Source organism: Melospiza georgiana, chromosome 3 (assembly GCF_028018845.1).
Source record: "Melospiza georgiana isolate bMelGeo1 chromosome 3, bMelGeo1.pri, whole genome shotgun sequence".
Classification (NCBI taxonomy): Eukaryota; Metazoa; Chordata; class Aves; order Passeriformes; family Passerellidae; genus Melospiza; species Melospiza georgiana.
This window is the reverse complement of record NC_080432.1, coordinates 42,532,347-42,551,979: the sequence shown is the minus strand read 5'-3', so window position 1 is coordinate 42,551,979 and position 19,633 is coordinate 42,532,347. Positions and strand designations below refer to the sequence as shown.

Below are 19,633 nucleotides of genomic sequence, written 5' to 3'. Positions count from 1 at the left end.
CTTCAGGCAATTCCTAATTCCCTTGAAGAGCTTACCAAAACTTCCAGAGACAAACCTATGGGGTGAACATCTACCAGCCAGCTCACCTGTGTCCAAGAAGAATCTCAAAGCAGCAGTACTTACCATCAAAGGGCATGTATTCTATGAACCGCACGTCAAGGGGCAGATCCTTTGTGAAATCCACAAAGTCCAGCACTTCATCCTCATTGAAGCCTCGCATCACCACACAGTTCACCTGCAGGTAAAGCACACACCTGAAATCAGTGAACAGAGTGTGACCTGCACCCCCAGCTGCACAAGGAGATGACATGAATTCTGCTCATTACTTCTTGATGAGATCTTCAAGTTTTTCTCCAGTTTCACTAAAAATTATTCACGGGGTGAGGTGGGAGGTGAGATGGAATATAATAAATTCCTCATCAGGTGATTGTTATGTATGGTGAAACAAAACAGTTTCAGAGTAAATAACACTGGCTTTACCTTAACAGGATGGTAGCCAAGTTCAGTGGCTTTGTGGATTCCTTCCATTACCTTGTGAAAGCCTAAGATACAAAAAGAGTGAAAAATAATTTTTATTGTTTCAAAGCAGAATGCAAAAGGTGGTTATTTAGTACAAGACAAAGGGATGACAAATAAAAATCAATCTGATTCAGTAGACAGGGCTGCAAGTAAGAAAAAAGACTTTAATTATCCCCCCCCCCCCACAACCCTCAAAGACTACCAAGTTACTATACTCAAGTCATTGAGATCAACAATACTGGTATGATTTTTTTATATCTTTAGATATCCACATATTATTAACATAAGATTCTGCACTCCCCTGTAAGACAGCTTTCCTTGTGTTACATTCTTCTTAAAGGGAGTGGAAAGTATTTATGAACTGCCTCCACATACACTGAAGAAGGAATAATAAATTAATGTTTATTTTATAGTAATGGCTTGTGTCTTTTCTACAATGACAGAATTTCTGTGTTCTGAATCAGACAGCAATGTTGCTAAGTGAATTTTAAAAGCATTTTTTTAAAGTAAATTTGGGTTGCAATGGGTTTAGGAACAACAAAAAGCCCCTTGATTCCCTGTTCAACCCTGGCTTCAGATGTAATTGGCTTCCCAAAGCTATTGACTATCCATTAGTCAGAAGATCAGAGGCAGCATTTTTCAGGATCATCATTTTTATGACTAAACACAGGAAATTAGTGAACAAAATGTGGCAGGGATTAGAGCATTTAGGAAAGCAATTCAATTGGCCTTTGACCCTTGAAAACAAAGATAAAAAACTACAGTAACTTCAAGGAATGAAGTACCCAGTTTCATCCTACCATTTGGTGTAGCCTATACTTGCCAGCTGCTCTCAAACAGAAATATATAGTTAATTTAGGGCAAGTGTCTTTGCCCGTACATGTACCTCTTAAAGCTGAAAGAAACTAACAATGCAGTTTTAGAATTTCAAGGTCACTTAAGAAAGCCTCTTAACGATCTCATTCAAACCCGCTCTTCTGTCTACTTTCTTTAAAGTTAAGACCTTTCATCAGGACCTCCATTCCTTATTTTGTGTATTATTCCCTCCCTGCCACACCCAGCAGCCGGCAGAGAACAGAAGTGAGAAGAATGAGACAGCAAACTGCCGAGCTCTGGGCGCACATTTCTGGTGAGTGGGGTGCTCAGCTGCTAGTCCCATGTTTGTGAATGCCTCTTCTACCCTGGCAGGTTCTAGACTAAGTTTCATTCCTATTCTGCACATGAAACTCAGGTATGAGAGACCAAACAGCGTATGAGACTGAGCTCCTTCTTCCAAAGCTGTCATCTTCAACAGCAAATGCTTTATATGTGCTAATAAAAGGGCAGTATGTCTCAGAAGTTTTGATGACAATCTCCATGCTGCTCCTAGTGCCATGTTTTTCCTACACAGGTCCATCACCCTCCCTTTCTTATCTATGATCTACTGGAAACTCAGATTCTCTAGTGAACAGGTCATAGCTTCATTACTCTGTGGGTGCTTTAGCAGATACAAGCAGTAACTCAGTAGTATTCTGTGCATATGTAATATGGGATGCATGAGTAAAAAAGGAAAACTAAAGAGTCAAAAAATTCACTTCACTGCCCTCTGGCTAGTAAAGGCATCATAAAGCATGGATACAGGAAAGCAGAAGATACAATTATTTAATAAACCAGTTCTAATCCTAATCCTGGCTGCAAAAAGTGGTGAAGCGCAATGTTACTTCACACAGTGAAATAACTCTTGCAAACAACTGTTTGCAGTTATGGCCTGTCACCCTTCTCAATCACCACCTACTTGTGCATGTGCCCAGGAAGTTTCCAGCACCTGTGGTAGATTTCATTCCAATTAAGCAAGATTGCAGGCAGATTATGGCAACAGAGATAACGATATATTGCTGTAAACACAAGCCAGAGCCATAAATGGGATCAAAAATCTCTGCTACTGCTCGGAAAATCTAATATGTAACCACAGGATTATAGAAAGGAGAAACTCAACGTAACTAAAAAGGCCAGGAAGAAACCCCTTCTCCTCTTTTACCCAATGAAAAATTTCAATACTTTCATCATATTTAATTTCTAAAGTCAGAACTTTAGCCAGCTTTATAGTATAGAGAACCTTAGAGCCACCCAGAAAAATCCTATATGGAACAAAACCTCCCATCAGTTAATCCTTACAGGAAAAAAGGCTTCAGGCCTACATTTAACGATACAATACAGCAGTACCTCACTTTCCTTGTATGAAACACATAAAAAAAAAGGACAGGCCATGAAACAGGTTAGACTGGCTGCCTGCATGAAAGCATTCTTCATTTGTTCATCCCTTAGAATGTGGTAGATTGGAAAAGGTAGAAATATTACAGTACTCTAAAATGCTTTCACATGTCAGTGAAATCTCTGATGATCTCACAGTCATTCTGTCTATCCCAACCATCTGCAAGTAGGAGCAGATGTGATGCAGGGCACCTGCAACAAAGATACACATTTTCTGCATCTTCTTAAAACCCTACATCAACTTTCCAGCAAAAGAGAGAAATTATTCCAAGTTTCTCAAGTTCCTGGTAAGCTCCATAATCAGATGCCACCTTTACTTTCCAGAGAAGTTATCAGCCAAGACCAGGGATCCCTCTCACCTTAACAGAGCTAAATCTTGTTGCCTCTGGAACTGCCATAGGAGACAGAGTAACTCAGTAGGGCAGGCACTCTATTCTCTGCTCACTCCATACTTGGAAATCTCCTATTAAATAAAAACCCTCAAAAAAAAAAAAAAAAAAAAAAAAAAAAAAAAAAAAGGCATTTTACATAATTTCAGCCCTTAACCTTAACAAAACAAAAAAGGGAAAAAAACCCCAAAGCAATAGAACTCAATGTTACTATTTTTACTTGATCTCTGATTGGAAAATATACCTATGATTTAGAGACTTTTTCTCCTTTTAAAAAATATTCAGTAACAGAAATTTCCCTGTTCATTGTCCATGCTGTTCATTTGAGCAATTTCTCTCTTTGTTGGTAAAAGACCTTTTTCTCTTTAAAGGCAGAAGAGAACATTTATATAAATAAAAATTACCTTCCTCCCCTAATAACTTTTAGTTTACTTTATAAGGCAGCACATTCCTATCAGCTTCTAATCAGATATGAAGATCTCTGGCCTTTAATTCAGGAAGCTGGAGGCTCAGGTTTGCCCCTTCAGTGGCAAAAGAAGGGCTTGCTCCTAATGAATGTCACAAACCATGTAATACTCAAACACAGGGTGCAGAAGGAAAGAGCACAGTCAACACCTGCTTGTGATTAGTTACTCCTGGATACCACTCTGGGAGCCAACTGTGCCATGACACAACCAGATCAATGGAACAGCCTACACTGGAAGGATAATGCTCCAGCCAGCTTGATGACAGGAACTGATTTCTGCACCATGACACAGAAACATGAAGTAGTGCTCTCACAGACTGTTGACAAGGACACCTTCCTGCACCTGCCAGCAGAACTTCAGTTTGCTAGCAGTGATTCAAATGCTGACTTTACTTCCCACAGCATTCCAGATTTCTGCAATCCTTTCCCTACATGTACCTGAGGCTGTTGCACCATCTGGTGGCTACTCAGAGGTTTTGTCAGAATTAGAAGTTCACACACTGCTGAAGTTACAGCGCTGGACAGGAAGAGAATGATACAATATCAAATCAGTTTTAGTTTGGAAGGAAGCCCAACCATGAAGCTGAGCTCCATCAGCTTTAGGATTCATTTAAACCAGAATCTGTAAGACTGGGCATATCCAAGTGTTTCTCAAATTTTACTTGCAATTACTTGCTCAGTAGGAGAGAAATTACAAAGCCAACAGACCTCCTCAAATTACCTCAGGCATGGTTTATGTTTATTCCTATTAAAAAGAAGTGGATACAGAAAATCACTAACCACAAGTGAGAACACTGCTAGCACACATATAACTTCCAGAAAGTGCCACTTTTCATGACATGAAGTTCAGTTCTTGTGGCATCTTTGTCCCCATGTGGTATAGCAGAAACATCTGGGTTTTTTGAACAGTATAAAAGAAGAGCAGCACACAAGACCAACATAAGATTTGGAGAGTCCTCTTGAGAGTTATGACTAACCAATTATAGACTATATGACTAACCACATGACTAACTGTGGTAAATTGAACATCTTCCACTTCACCAGCTCCAATGAAAAAGGCTCTACCTGCTAAGCATTACAGAAAGGAGGAAAAACAGTCCCTATTGAATAATCTAGTATAGACTATTTTTCCTACCCTCAGAAGGATAGCAATTCACTTCCCCCCCCAAAGTAACTAACTGTGAAAGATACAGTAAGCAACTCAGGACATTCCTGCAAGCATTAACACAGTTGCCTTAGAAGACAAGTTTGTACCTTTCCTTCGGACAATGAACTCAAATTTAGCTGGCACCAAAGTATCCAGGCTAATGTTAATGGCATTCAGTCCTGCTTCTTTCAGCCGGGGCAGCAGTCTGGTTAAGTTGATCCCATTGGTTGTGACAGCAATGGTTTTCAGCCCTTCCAGTTTGTACAGTTCACCTAGGAAAGAAAAGTAAAAAGAACACTTTAAAAAGTAGTTAAACTAAAAGGTTTAAAGGTTACACAGAAAACCCAAAAGATTTGTGAAACAAAGAAAAATGTATCACTCTATGTGTGAAGAATATGTGGACACTTAGTGCTTCGGCCTTCTTCCAGTTGTATTGGTTTAAGAGACCAATTTTAGCACATATCCATGTCAAAAGATATGAGAGAACAGTTTATTGCAAGCGAAACTGGTGGTAAAATTTTGTTATATAAAAATGCACACTAGTTATGTTCCTAATTTCTTAAATACCTACTTTATTGTTGAAAGACAGCCCCTGATTTTGTGTACTTTCTTTTCCTCATCCACCTTTGCAAACTGAATTTTATGTTCTGCAATAATAATAAGCAGCAAGCCATCCCTTTCACAACTGACACCTGATCTGTTTATTTGGCAGCTTCTATCCTACAATGCTTTACCAAAAACCAGCTCTAACCCAGAGGTAGCTGCCAGCAGAAGTTTAAACTTATGAAAGAAATACCACATGCAGTCCTAACTAAACAGAAAAAGGTCAACATACTAGACTATTACAGAGAATCCAAGGCAACAACATCCAAAGGGACCAAACATTTGTACTTGACAACTGAAATATTTCCATTACCAGTGGTAGCCCGGCCGACTGGAGAGGGCTTACGCAAGACACTAAAAATGGCTAACAAAAGAAAACAACATAAGAAACAGCTAATATCATGAGATTAAGATTTACAAAAGAAATGCCTCCTCATAAGCCAAATGCAGAAATCCTCAGCATACCAGATCTCCAGAGATCAAACTTTCAAACCTCCAGTTATCAGTACAATAACAAACAAGAAAAAAACCCTCATAAACAACTCGCAGAAGTGGAGCCACAGCAAAATAATTTACTTTGGTTTTTCCTCCCTCCCTCCCTCCCTCATAACCTCCACCCTAATTATTTAAGAAATATTTGAAGAACCCTTACTCTTGAGACAGCTGTAATTACAGCACAAATATTTCATAGTCCCTTCGTACCTCACTATTTTACTTCTATTTATTCAAGTTGATAAGGACCTTATTTCTGCTTTATCTCATTGCTCTTTTCTCTTTTAAAGAGCTCATTTAGCTCTTTTCAAAATATTCACCCTAAGCCAAGTCCAGCACACTGGAATGGGTCAAGCTAGGTCACAGCAAAGATGCTGAAGTTTACAGCAGCAGCATTTTGCAACATGATTAGGAGCTCCATAAAGACATGAGGTTGTAGGGAAAGAGTAATCTTTACTAAGAGAGATTTTTTTCCTGACCTTCAGCTCTCAAAGTTCTCCCAAATGACCAAGAATAATCTCTTCCTAGAGGGTAAGTGCTAGTGGCTCAATTTTGCCAAAGATTATTGAACACTAGCTATCACTAGCAGCCTAATCTTTGTGAGAGTAAAGGATACATGCTACAGCCAGAGAATAGTTTGGGAACATCATTACTTTTATTTATAGCCTCAGAACACACATAATGCTCAACCTCAGAATGACTGGGAAAAAAAGTCTAGGTGCCATACAGGTTTCATTGCTAGAAATGTAAATTATACATTTACAAATATATAAAATATTATAAATAAGTATTTATTATAAATAAAGAAAATATACAAAATAAATGCTTAAAGGCATTGAATAAAACTAATGTCATTCTGCAGCCTAAAATGGAAAAAAAATTAAGAAGCAGCACTAGTTGATTAGATCACCACAGGCAGCAGCTGATGTCCATGCATCTTTTTCCTCATCAGACAGGATGAGATACAGGATAAGGCACTGGAAATACACTAATACATGGAATCAACTGTAGTAACAAGCTGGACAGTAGACAACTGTGAGAAGTTAGAGATGGAGGCTTAACACCAACAGCAATAAGTTAAAAAGGACCAGTGAGAACACTCTACCAGGTGTAACCTTCACAGGGTCTTGGCTTCTTGGCTTGTTGACCTCTAAAATTAAAAGGGATTAAAGAGACTTCATAACTCTGTAACTCTCTTTGTACCTGTATTAAACCTGTTTGCTGACCTTTGGTCACTGCCTTATCACCAATCAGCACAAGCAAAGGCAACTGACAAAAACTAAGAGGTAGAAAAGGAAACAGAACAGATGCTGTAAGTCCATAGCATGAATTGAAAACTTTTATGTCAAGCTTGAGCCATGAAATAAACCAATTGACATTTATGTTTTCCTTTAGGATATGGAGCCTCTTCTTAAATAGACAATTTTCTTACATATTCTTCTCTAATAATTCCCTTTACTGCACTTGTCCCGACTGACTGCAGAAAAGGTGTGCATGCTTCCTAGCACATGAACTAAGTCTATCCTAAACCACTTCACTCTTGAAATGGGTATAAAAAGTTGCTATGAAAAGGCATCCAATATTCCACCCTCGACCCCATTGAAAGTTATTTCATCAGTGCAGATGCATACTCCTCAGACTACTAATAACAAATAGCTCTCAGAGAGTTTATATCCGATGCTTATTTGAACTTTGAGTATCTCAGAGGGGATGGATTCTATATTCCCCTATCAGCTGCTTCAGAAAAGTCTCAAGCATATGTTTTCAGCAGTCCCCAGGACATAATTTAGCTTTCAGCAAGTGTTAGATGCTGACTCACAGTTTATGTATGTGCATCTTTTAAAAGATTTTAAATAAACAACTGTAGCAGGTCTCTGAATAGCATGGTCTCCTACAGTAGCTTCAAATTGCATCTGTTCATTGAAAGAATTAAAAAACTTGAATTTGTGTATTGAAAAATTTGGAAACAGAAATCCAGCATTAACATTTTTGACCTTTACTCACAAGAGCAAGGGTGTTTCACAGATCATTTATAGTTTGGAGAAATACTTGCTGAAAGTAAACCTAACTTAAACCCCAACCCAATTCAGCATGAGAGATATTGTAGGCAGCTTCTCCAAAACCATCTAGAAAACCAGACTGACTCTATCCCAGACCAAACCAGTACATTGTGCTAAAATGGCTTCAATAAAGACACTTTACTCAAATTTTGCAGAAGACATTTTTGGGCTTGATTTTCCCTCAATGAGTTTTCCCATAGTTATTACATTGATATATTTTCTTTTGAGCCTCATCTAGATCCTGGACTGGGGCACCATAGAGTAACACCAAAGTCTGAGAAAACAGAGAGTGTTTGTGGACCTAACTCAACAATTTTCAATAGCCTTAAAAAAACTCAGCCAGACTAATACAAATCCACAACAGAATGAACTAATACAACATGACAAACATCTTGACATCCCTTACCTTCACCCCAAGAGCACTACTGTTATCCACTAAAATGATCACTATGAATCTGTCAAAGTTCAGCTGTGAACAGGAACACAGGCTGAATAATGAAAATCCAGTGGTTCAAAAATATCCATTTCTTCCTTTCAGGCACAAAAATAAACCTTTGAGAATTCTATCATTGGAGTAAACCAAAACAAAAAGATGTCTATCCTTCCATTACCAATACTTCTCGATTGCAGCAATACAATAATGATTTTGCAGTGACCTGACTACTCTACTTAGACTATCCACATCATAAGAGCTGTGTTAAGTCATCAGCTACCACTGATAAATAAAAAAGCTGCCTACAATACACTAGAAAAGAAAGCTTTGCACTGAACTGATGACATGGTTGGTTTCAACTCGTTTCCATGCCAATATTATGTGCTGAACTGCAAAGCTTTATTGTATTTTAAACTGCAACCTAATTTATAAATCTAGTTCCCTTTTACAGGAGCCAATAATTATACCTATTATCATTGGAAAGAATCTATTATCTTGAAAGAAACATGTCTTTTGAAAGGCATATAGCTTCCTCAGTACTAAAACCACCCCAAACCCATCATGCATGGGCAAAATGTTCTGGACAATGATATTTCAGAATTCTAAAAAGTTAGTGCAATTTCAGAATTCACAATCAAAGTTCAAAAAGACACACCCCAGCTCACTCCCGTCACCCCTTTTCCAGCAATGAACAGGTCAGTTCTACAAACTACAACAGCTTTTCTGGTTCCTTTAGGAGGTCATCTTCTTTGGAAAAGGTCTTCCATTAAATCCCAAACAAAAATTACCAGAGGCAGTGAACATTTTCTGCATAAAAGCTCACTTCATTGGTAGGCATTTTTTTCTTCTTTCTAGACCCTCTTCTTCCACTTAAGAAGGTCTTGAAAGAAGACCTTTTCTTATCTTCACTACTTAGAAGAGTGTATGCCCAGAAATAGACAAGTTCAGTTGTGTATAATACACCAAAGTGCACCCACCTACACAGCCTTAATCTAATTCACTGCCACTACACAAATCTACCTCAAGATATGACACTTTGGACAGAGCAAAAAGCACCTGACCCAAGAAAAAAATCCAGGCAGTGTCATTTAACACAATATCAATTAAAGCAAACAGACTTCTAAAATTTACCCAGTAATTTACCCTCCATTGAAGTGACAGTCTTCATCAATAAGTTTAAAAACAGGGTTTTCCACCATTCCTTATTATTAAACACAAGCAAGTGACATCTGTTATCAATACAGAGAAACAAAACCACCAAAAAAACACACTCTTAAAAAATCAAAGAGAAAGCTTGTTTTGTCTGTAAGCACATATCACTTGCTCCTCCTCACTGAGGACCTGATCATATAAGTTCCTAATTTTTCACCATCAGGCTGCATTATTGCAAGCTACTGTAGTAGATGCTGAATATAAAAACAATGCTAAGTTTAGATGGTATAATACAAAGACACGTAAGCTCCATCCAAGCAACAGAGCAGAACTGGAAATTTTCTGAAAGGCACCTTGCATTTCACAATGTTGGGAAAAAACACCACAGTAAATATGTAATTATTCTTCCAGTTGCCAGACTGTGTCAGTGGGTAGCTGTAAGAGCAATTTTTGCACCAACATGTACCAAGTCACTCTGAAACACTCTGTACTGATCTGGGACTCACCCACAATATCCACCACATCAGGACGGATAAGTGGCTCTCCACCTGTCAGTCGGATCTTGTCCACACCTTCTTTCACAAACAGTCTGGCTAAGGTGATTATCTCCTGGGTAGTTAGGAGCTCTGATTTCGGAGTCAGCTGAACACCTTCCTCAGGCATACAGTACTGACCTGAAACAAAGGTTATAGAAATACATGAGGCAAAGAATAACCCGCAACAATTGATCTAATATTGATGGGCAAAATGTACCAAGGGCAGCTGTCTTTAATGGATGCCAAATGACACCAACTGTGCAAAAATTTTACAATCTTCTAACAATTTCCTGGTTTACTTAAGAGGAAAACCCAAGACTAATTTGATATGCCTCAAAATTACAATGGATCCACTCTGAAGAAAAAGATGACCTCACTTCTGTCTAAACTGCATTCAAGCAGAGACAGCAAGTTCAAGGCGTAAGCACTGGGACATAACACCAGACTTTGCAGATGTAATTGTGGGAATGCCTAGGTATGAGCTCTCCTGCTTTTGGAGACTTTGGACACACAGGCATCATTATCTAAACCACACCAAGTCTGATAAAAGATCTGTCACTTCCACCTGTCTCTGGTAGATCCCTAGGCTTGCTCCAGGTTTCCCACCCCACCAGTAGCTCAGATCCAATTGGTCTCTATCTGTCATTTATTGTTACTTTGTGAAGACAAGAAACAGCACAGGGCCAACACAGCAATAATACCCTAACCCAAACTTGGCTTTTGTACAATATGTGCAGGAGTTTTGTGCAAGGAAAGAGCAGACACTTACATCTGAGGTTGCACTTCTCAGTCAACGAAATGCGCAAGTAATTGTGCTGCCGCCCAAAGCTGTCCATCAAAAAAGCAGAGAATGGAGCAGCATGTTCTAGCACAAAGCGTTCTCTTCCTGAGCTTTGTAATTCCTGCAACAAAAACAAGCGTTAAATATTTTAACAGTTACCCTGTCAACTTGCTGTATAAATATCAACTTTGAACCCAACTGATAATTATTATTCCATTCTTCCCCACACAGACAGCTGCCCAAAAAAAACCACTGTCAAAAGTGGGCATTTATTAAATTTCACACCCTACCATAATCCATTTCTACAATTTTCCCTGTCTTTGCCACAGGAGCTTCAGGCTTTTTGTGCAGAATGGAAAGTGGTTTTGTTCAACTGCCTGTCTCTTCCCAGAATCATTGATCCAGGATCACCAATGCTCACTACAGCCCTTGGGTAAATGAAATTATAGAGAAGAGGCCCTTCCTGCACTTCAGCACAAGAGAATCTGAAGGTGATGAAACACTGCATCTCTGCCTGTGTTCCTACCATATCCCATGTGCAATATTAACATGTTTTTAACAGCAAAACTGGATTATTGCTATATACAATTAAGTTTCATGACACCTGTCTTAATTTCCAACGAAGGCTTCCTGCCTAAAACCATGTAACAGAATACCTCCAAAAGGCTTGTCTCAGTTAAGAGATTACATATAATGCAGGGCATGGTGGAACTGGAAGAGAAGTGTGTGATTCTGAACACCTGTTCAAACTGAATAAAAAATATCAGAATTAAAACAATTCCTTTATTAACTGTCATGAAGTGACTATTACAAGTGATTTCTACTTAAAAATTTGGGGGTTTTTTTAGGCACAATGTAATACATTCTAGAGCAGCATGATTTTTAGGAAGTATGAGTATTTGCCCTCTAGAATGAGAGAGTAAGAAGGATAAGGAGCTCCTGGAGCAAGACCAGATGAGGCCACAAAGCTGCTCAGATGGCTGGAGATCCTCTCCTAAGAAAACAGGCTGAGAGAACTGGATCTGTTCAGCCTGAGGAGGAGATGGCTTTGGGGAGACATTATCACTTTCCAGTACCTAAAGGAGACTACAGGAGAGCTGGAGAGGGACTTCTTACAAGGGTCTGTAGTGATAGGACAAAGGGGAATGGTTTTAAACTGAAAAAGACTAGATTTAGATATTAGAAAGAAATTCTTCACTGTGAGGGTGGTGAGGCACTGAAACAGGCTTCCCAGAGAAGTTGTGGATGCCCATCCCTGGAAGTGTTGGATGGGCTTTGAGCAAGCTGGTCTAGTGCAAGGCACCCCATAGGAGAGGGCTGAAACTAGATGATCTTAAAGGCCCCTTCCAACCCAAACCATTCTAGGCTTTTATGGCCACATTAGGTAACAAATAGCCCAAATAGTAGCTGCAAACAAATACAATTCAGTTTATACCAAGTAACTTCAAAATATCTGTACTGTCAATGCCAGAAAGATTAATTACAGCAAGGTCTAAACACAGGGAGTCTTACTGCCTTTAGCCCATGACTTTCCAATTACAATGTTGCAGCTCTCTTTTTCTGCACCTGTAAAGCACAGCTGAAACCACTCTGCTACTTTCATATAATATTTTGGTACCTTAAGTGAAACTTACAGTAACCGAATAAACTCTTATCACAGTACTGCAGAAAAACAAGAGTTTACCAACATACTTTTATCAGCTGGTGGATACTTGCTTCAGGCACTATATACAAACATCCAAAACCAACTCTGCTAAGTATTTTCATGTACTACATCAGAGTTAAATTAACATTTTATAGGAGGTCAATTTGGTAAGTCATGAATGAGGCCAGCTGCCTAGCATCACTATATGAACCAGAGAAAACAAAATAATTAAGGGAACCACCTTCACTGGATCCTCGTTAGTTAACCACATACAGACATTTAACAGTCAGTGAATTTCATATCAAGTGAAAAGGCACATGTCAGTGAATTTCATATCTAGTGAAGAAAACGCACATACAAAACCATTTCCTGTATACATGGTGTTCACAAAGTTCGTGCTGGTGTGCATGTGTGAATCAGCTGCAGCACTGTGCCTCAAGTTAAAATTGTGCTCGTTAGTCTCAATAGGCTGCAGCAGGCAAAGGATTAAATAAAGTTTTGACATGAATTTAAGATCCAGAATTAGGAACCAAACAAAATGACACATTAGTGGGTATTTAAACTGCTTATCTAAGCTAAAGTCATGACTCGCATCCAGTGAAAAACAGACATGAACTCTCCAGACATACCAAAATCAGAATGTATGGGATGATGCCAAGGCACCAGGCAGGAACACACACAGCCACAGCCATCAGCTTCCTGGCTCTGGTTATCACTAGTGACCAAAGGAGCTAGTCCTGCACAGGATTTCCCTACAGCCCTTGCAAGAAATCTAGAAATGGCCAGCTAAAATGATGAACCACCCAGGTATGCCTCCTCAAAACATTTTGTTGTGAAAACATTTGTAAGAAACATTTTTGGGTGAGTGGAAGCCATAGAGGAGATCCTCAGTGATCAAATCAGCCAGGCAGCAAAGGTTATCTGGGGAGAGACCCAACTTAAGCCATCAGCAGCAGGAGCAGCAATTTTGTTTCCAGCTGTGCTAACACCAGGCTCCTGCTAAACTTACAAGCAGGAGTAGTCATTCTTGGCAGCACAATCTTTTCCCTAACCTTTAAACAATCCACTATACGTGATCCAAAAAGCTTTGTGGTAAGATAAGAAGACCTTACTCTAAGAACATCCATAGCAGTGAGGAGCTAGAGGAGACAAGAGAGATACAAAGTGGCTGTTTCACAGCTCAGAAAACATCTGTTTACCCCTGATAAAACTGCAGTAGTAGTTTCCAAGAAATTGCTTTTCTGCCGGAAGAAAGCAATGACTTTCAGTTTCAGGGGCTGCAACAGCAGAGTCATATGGGGTGCAAGGCCAGCCAAGACTTGGCCTTCCCTTCCTGGCAGCATCCCAAGTGTAGCTAGAAACCACTCTGCAGCCACACCCACTGCTCACACACTTCACCTCCCCTTCCTGCAGGATTCTGAACAAGTCATCGGGTTTTTAAACTCCCTGGGAAAATGCTCCAGCCTAGGGGTGTGTGGGTAGCGGCAGAGCTCTGCCCAGCTTTAGGTTACCAAAAAAATCCTAAGTTGGGAATCCTTTGTTTTGATAGAAATGCTGGCTCTGTTCCACTTATTGAAAGTAAGTTTCTCCAAATACAAGCCAGGTTAACTCAAAGAGCCCAGGTAAATATCCAGACTTCATTTCTTCATCTTCCTCAGTCAGAAAACTCAACCCTGAACAGACTAAATCTAAGGATATTTTAAATCAGCCAAACCCAGAAAAAACACAACACAAAAAAGTGGTTTTTTTCTTGAAAATTATGCTGCTTTCTGGCCTGGCTGGATATCTGATGTTCTCCTTCTATTATTTTGGAAAGGTATTCACATTTGAGAGGGAAAGCACTCCCAAGTTTATTAAAATTATCTGAGCCACTCTTGTGGGAGCCTTCCTCTCCTGTTTCTTTCCCACCAATGCTTTTTTGCATCTTTTTCAGGATTGGGCTTCCTTACCACTCCACTTGAAGACAGAATAGAACAAACCTCCCACATCCCAGTTTTAGAGTGTGCATTACAGGCAGGGAAAGAAGAGAAAAGTTGTTCTCCCTGGAAGAAAGGCAGGGGCAAATGAGGGGCACTTTAATGCTTTTATGCAATGAAAGACAAAATTGCATACTTTCAAAGACAGTAAAAGGCTTAAAATAATTTCCTGTTTTCAGGAAAGAGCCCCCACTGGAGCGGGACACAGGAGACCAGTTCTCTTGCTGGTCTGTCATCCATCTGCATGGCTGCTATAGGTAAGGTAGCTAAAGTAAGAGGAATAACACTGCCCTTCATTAATTCCTCTAAAGTGAACTGTAAAGAAGCAGTATTAAAAGAACAGGCACTCAGCAAAGAATGGTCTCAAGAAACTTAAAAGTTTCTATTGGAAATAAGTAACTCTTGCTGCAAAGTTTTAGTACAGGGGAAAGAAAAATGTTTTACACAGCTACTAGAACTTATTTCCATCATTTTCTTGTTGTGTATAGTACTGGGTTTATCTAGGAGGGAAGAATGACAGGAGATGGAATTTTTAAGCTGTTCAGTTTCTGACCAATTAGATTTCAGCACAGAGGAATTAGGAGATACCCATAAGCCATAATATCTGATACCCATCAGCCTGAACTCCAGCAGAGGTGGAGCCTGTACTACCAAAACTGCTACTGCACCCAGCCCCAGCTCATATTTTTATCAATACCACAGAAAAGGCCAGTTATCAAAGATGAGAACTCAGCTGCCTTCCTGGTAACTCAGGACAAGGATGAAGCATTCCCTCTGGTTGCTGCGCAAGTAGGATTCTCCAAAGGGGAAGAATAGGTTGAGGTTGAACCTTGTCACTTGCAGCCTTTGTGAGAGCTATTTGAACAGGAAGAAAGCAAAAGCCTGCTACAGTTCCCAGGCAACAGGAAAAAGGTTATTCAGTTTCCTGGAGTAGGAAAAGGTAGATGGGTGCTGGTATTTTAACATATCAATACCCAATTAGATAACTTTTTCACTCAAAAGGGATGTCTGTAACCCACAAGTCCCCACTCTCCTCTCTCCATAGTTGACAGGAGACACTTCTGCACATGGGAGGTGTATGCCCTGTCACACAGTACACTTTATCTGATCCATGAAAAAAACACGTTCATTCTCTGGGCTGTCAATCACATGCTCTATACTAGTACTGAAAGAATGAGTTTAGATGACTGCACCTAGTAGCTATATTTTGACAAGCTGTCAACCCTTCAGACCTGACAAGTCACCTGTGATTTCCAGGAGAATTATTTTAACAATGCAGCAAAATTGGAAGCTGTCAGCAGAGGTATCAATAACTACCAGGAACACCACAAACTGACAGATGCTAGAAAGGCTCAGTTAAACACAAGGGGGCAGACAACAGAATTCTTACCTACTAATCAAGCTGAAGATCAAGTACTATCCTTGCTCTACTCTTCCACCTTCACTTCATCCCCAGTGATATTTGTGCACTCTAAAGCTTGCAAAGATTTCTGCACAGGCCTCAGGGACTACCACAACCTGCGTACCCATGACACTGTTAGTGCTGTTCCTGTACCCACTGGCTCTTCAAGCTCCTGCAATCCCGTTGGGTTTGTGCACAGCACTGCTGTCCCAGCATAGCACCTAACACTGCTGCAGCGTCACAGACACAGCTCAGCAAGAGCTCTGCTCTTCCCTGCCTCACCTTTAGCATCTTAGTCTGCAGGCAAGTGGTGACATAATGTCCTTGCTTCAACCTGGAAATCAGACAACCGCAGAGGCTGAAATGGGTCTAAGTAGGCCAAGTGCCAGAATGAGGTCTGAGCTGAGAAGTCCAAGACAAATGTTTTTGTGAGGGCTCAGCAGCTGCTGCCCAACAGCTGACCCCAAACAGCAGGCTCCACTTGCGGGTACTGGCACGGAGAGCACTGCCCAGGGACTGCCACGGGCTGCCCACAAAACAGAGCAACAGCACACAGAGCGTTTCAGACACGACTGGCCAAGAATCAGGGCCATGTGAGGTCCTCCTGGCCAAGCTGGACTCTCCACTTTATCCCAGCACTGAAGGCTTCATTGTGGCCACAGAAATTTTCAGGTGGTGATGTCTGGATTACATGCTCTACAAGAGCAGATGAAGAAAGATTAAGTGAAACTTTGTAGCAAGACCCTTACTGGACATGATACATCTACAGCACAACTTTAAAAAAACATGCTGATTTCCAGTTCTGTAGTAGAAACGGGTCATCCTACCTGATCATTTTAGTTCAAGAATAGACTCTGGACATATATTATCATGGGTAAAAGATGGCAGGATGGCATCAAACTTCGTTAACTGTGAACCAGTCATGAAAAATCCAAAGACATGCTTGCACACAACAGAACAACTGTGAAAATGCTACTTTCAGAGTGCCTGTAGCTTCATGCCCTGTTCTAGTCTTAGAAAAAGGAACTCCACTCCATGCACACTCCGAGACTGACAACTGCATCTCAAAAACCAAGATTCAAACAAGTAAATTGCTCACCACACACCACTGGTACAACAGCTGTACTGACCCCACTGTTTGCAACCCAACTGAAAGACTTCAAATGGTTGCCCTTGGACACAGCCTCCCAATTGTCTCCTGAACTGCCTGAGTTCTTCCTTCCATAGCTGGAATGACCATTTTTAAAGGGGACTGAAATATAGTCTACTGCTCTCTTCTGCCCTTTGCAAACACCTCCTCCCCAAAACCTCAGGAAACTAAACAGAACCCATGAATACTTGCAGCTCCAGCACAGGAAACAGTCAAGCAGTATTCACAACTGTTTTGAATGTTTGAATATTCTCTCATTTGAAAGCACATTTCACTGTCCCCTATGGCTGTAACGCTAATTACTTCTCTCTACAGATGAATCCCAGGAGAAACTGAGAACAGGAAGGAGCAATGAGTGTATTATCACTGTATAGTTGCTAAGTCTGCAGTGCCTTTGTTTTTTACACTAGCTCGCTTCTCAAGCCCTGCAGGACATGAGCCAGTGGCCTGGCACACTTCTAATATTTACTGTACCACAAATGTGTATCCCCCAGCCCATTCTTCCAGGTACCATGGCTTTTTGCCCCTAAGGGACTTTCAGATGGGTGTTGTAATCCAGCTCCCTCAAAACTATTCCTGAACTACCCAATGTAAAGAAAGTAGTGAAAAGTAATTCTGATCCAAATTTATAAAAATGTTTATGGTCTAGGAAAACAACCAAACAAAACAAATTCAATAACCTTTCTAGTTTTTGGAGTCAAGTAAGGATTCAATAAAGCAACGCTCGAATCCATTTGGTTTCCTGTAAATAAGTAAGTGGCAGTGAATGCATTCATTTCTGGCGACACAGAGTCTGTCACTAGTAGCTTTAGCTTATTTTCTGTTTGTTGAAGCCAGCCATGCAATTGCAAGTAACTCAATAAATCATGTTCCAGCTGGGACTGCTCTGTGTGCCATGCCCTGTTTCTGCTAGACAGTTACTGAACCTAGCCTTTCCGTATAGCTTTTTCTTCTCAAAAACAAGAGACACCAAGAGACCGAATCCACCCGAGGGACCAAAAGTTAAACCGGGAGAAGCGGTATCAGGGCAACTCCTGAGCTGACTTCACGCCAGTACCAGCACAAACAGGTTCAGTGCGAAGTTCGCATGACCATGGGAGCACAACCACCGAAAGCTGCCAAACCACTCGGGTTTTGACCCAGGCTGATCAAAGAGTGTTGTGTAATCTCTCCTTTGGCTGGGCAGGAGCACAGGACCGGCTCGGTCCATCAGATGGGTCCCACATACTTCCACAGAAAGGGTGACATTTCAACAAATGAAGCATACACCGCATTATGTATTACTACACGTTTTGTTGACTCTTCCCTCCCCCCTATACACAATCAGGTCATGTTCACCGCACAAACTACCGGTCGATCCGGGATACGTTGCAAAATTCTATGGACAGGTTGCATTTCCCGGGAACGGGCCGGCAGCCTCCGCCCGCGGTGCCCAAGACCCCTGCCCACCCCGCCGGGCGCTGCCACGGTCACCAGAGCGCCCCTCCACGAAACACATCTTCCCAGGGACGAGGCACCGGCCCGCCACCCAAACTCCCAAACGTGACCTCCGGTGGCACGGCACGGCTCGGCGCGGCACGCCTCGGCAAAGCTCACCTCCCCCGCGCCCCCCGCCCGCACCGCGGCCCCGCCGGACCCCGGGCCCGCCTCACCTGCGCGGCGGCCGAGGCGGCCCTGGCGCGCGCCCCGCTGCTGCTGCAGGCGCGGCGCGAGGCCGCCCCGCGCGCCCCCCGCAGGAGCCGCCCCCACCGCGCCGCCGCCGCCGCCGCCGCCATGCGGCTCCACTGCCCCAGCGCGCGGGGGGCGCCGCCGCCAGCCCCGCGCCGTCACGCAGGGAGGGCGGGCAGGAGGGAGGCAGCCAATCGGAGCGGCGGCCGGCGGCCGGTGCCGTGCTGCACGCCGGGAGTTGTAGTTCGCTCTCCTAAGGCGAGCTGGCCGAGGGAAGGGGGGAGGTTTCCCGCTAGGTCCCTCGGCACCGCTGTGTACGCCCGGGGCAGCGGTACCGGGCAATTCACAGAATCACGGAATATCCCAAGTTGAAAGCGACCACAAGGATCATAGAGTCTAATTGTTAGCCCTACATAGGATCACGCCCAATAGTCGCCCCATGTGCCCAAGAGTATTGCCTCTAGAATGCAGACAGGCTTGGTGCCATGACCACCTCCCTGGCGAGCCTGTTCCAGGGCCCAACCACTCTGGAAGAACCTTTTCCTAATATCCAGCCTAAACCTCCCCTGACACAGTTTAATGCCATTCCCTCAAGGTCTGTCACTGGTCACTGGAGAAGAGATCAGCATCTGCCCGGCTTCCCTGCCTCCCCTCTCGGGGAAGGTGATGAGGTCTACCCTCAGTGTCCTCCAGGCTGATTGGACCAAGTGGCCTCAGCCACTCATCATATGTTTCCCGTCAAAGGCCTGTCACCATCTGTGGCAGTTTCACTTCCCCAAATTCCTCCAGGAATGTGAAACCAGGACACCATCTCTGTTGGTGACCCAAGTCCCATGTCCCTCAGCAGCAAGGGCAAAACCTGCACCGTCAGCCTTTGCTCCCTGCCTTTCCCCACCCTCACCTCAGCCCTCCAATAGCCAGGTGTGGAGCCTGAGCTCTGACTGCTGGCTGCCATCAAGGGAAA

At 42.1% G+C, this 19,633-nt stretch overlaps 1 protein-coding gene across 3 annotated transcripts in view; it reads right to left on the bottom strand.

Annotated features, from left to right (window-relative positions):
• The window catches only part of MOCS1 (molybdenum cofactor synthesis 1), a 28,414-nt gene extending 9,687 nt beyond the window's left edge, over positions 1-18,727 (bottom strand). For 2 of the 3 annotated variants that reach the window (XM_058020382.1, XM_058020384.1), the window contains exons 1-6: positions 18,654-18,708; positions 10,817-10,949; positions 10,018-10,185; positions 4,879-5,043; positions 481-542; positions 124-235 (exon numbers count right to left, since the gene is read on the bottom strand). In XM_058020382.1, coding sequence (XP_057876365.1) covers positions 124-235; positions 481-542; positions 4,879-5,043; positions 10,018-10,185; positions 10,817-10,883 — 574 coding nt within the window. In that variant the 5' untranslated portion in view covers positions 10,884-10,949; positions 18,654-18,708. Of the gene's footprint in view, positions 1-123; positions 236-480; positions 543-4,878; positions 5,044-10,017; positions 10,186-10,816; positions 10,950-18,653 lie in introns of all 3 variants that reach the window. The other variant, XM_058020383.1, reaches the window with a different exon arrangement.
• Positions 18,728-19,633: the final 906 nt, after the last annotated feature.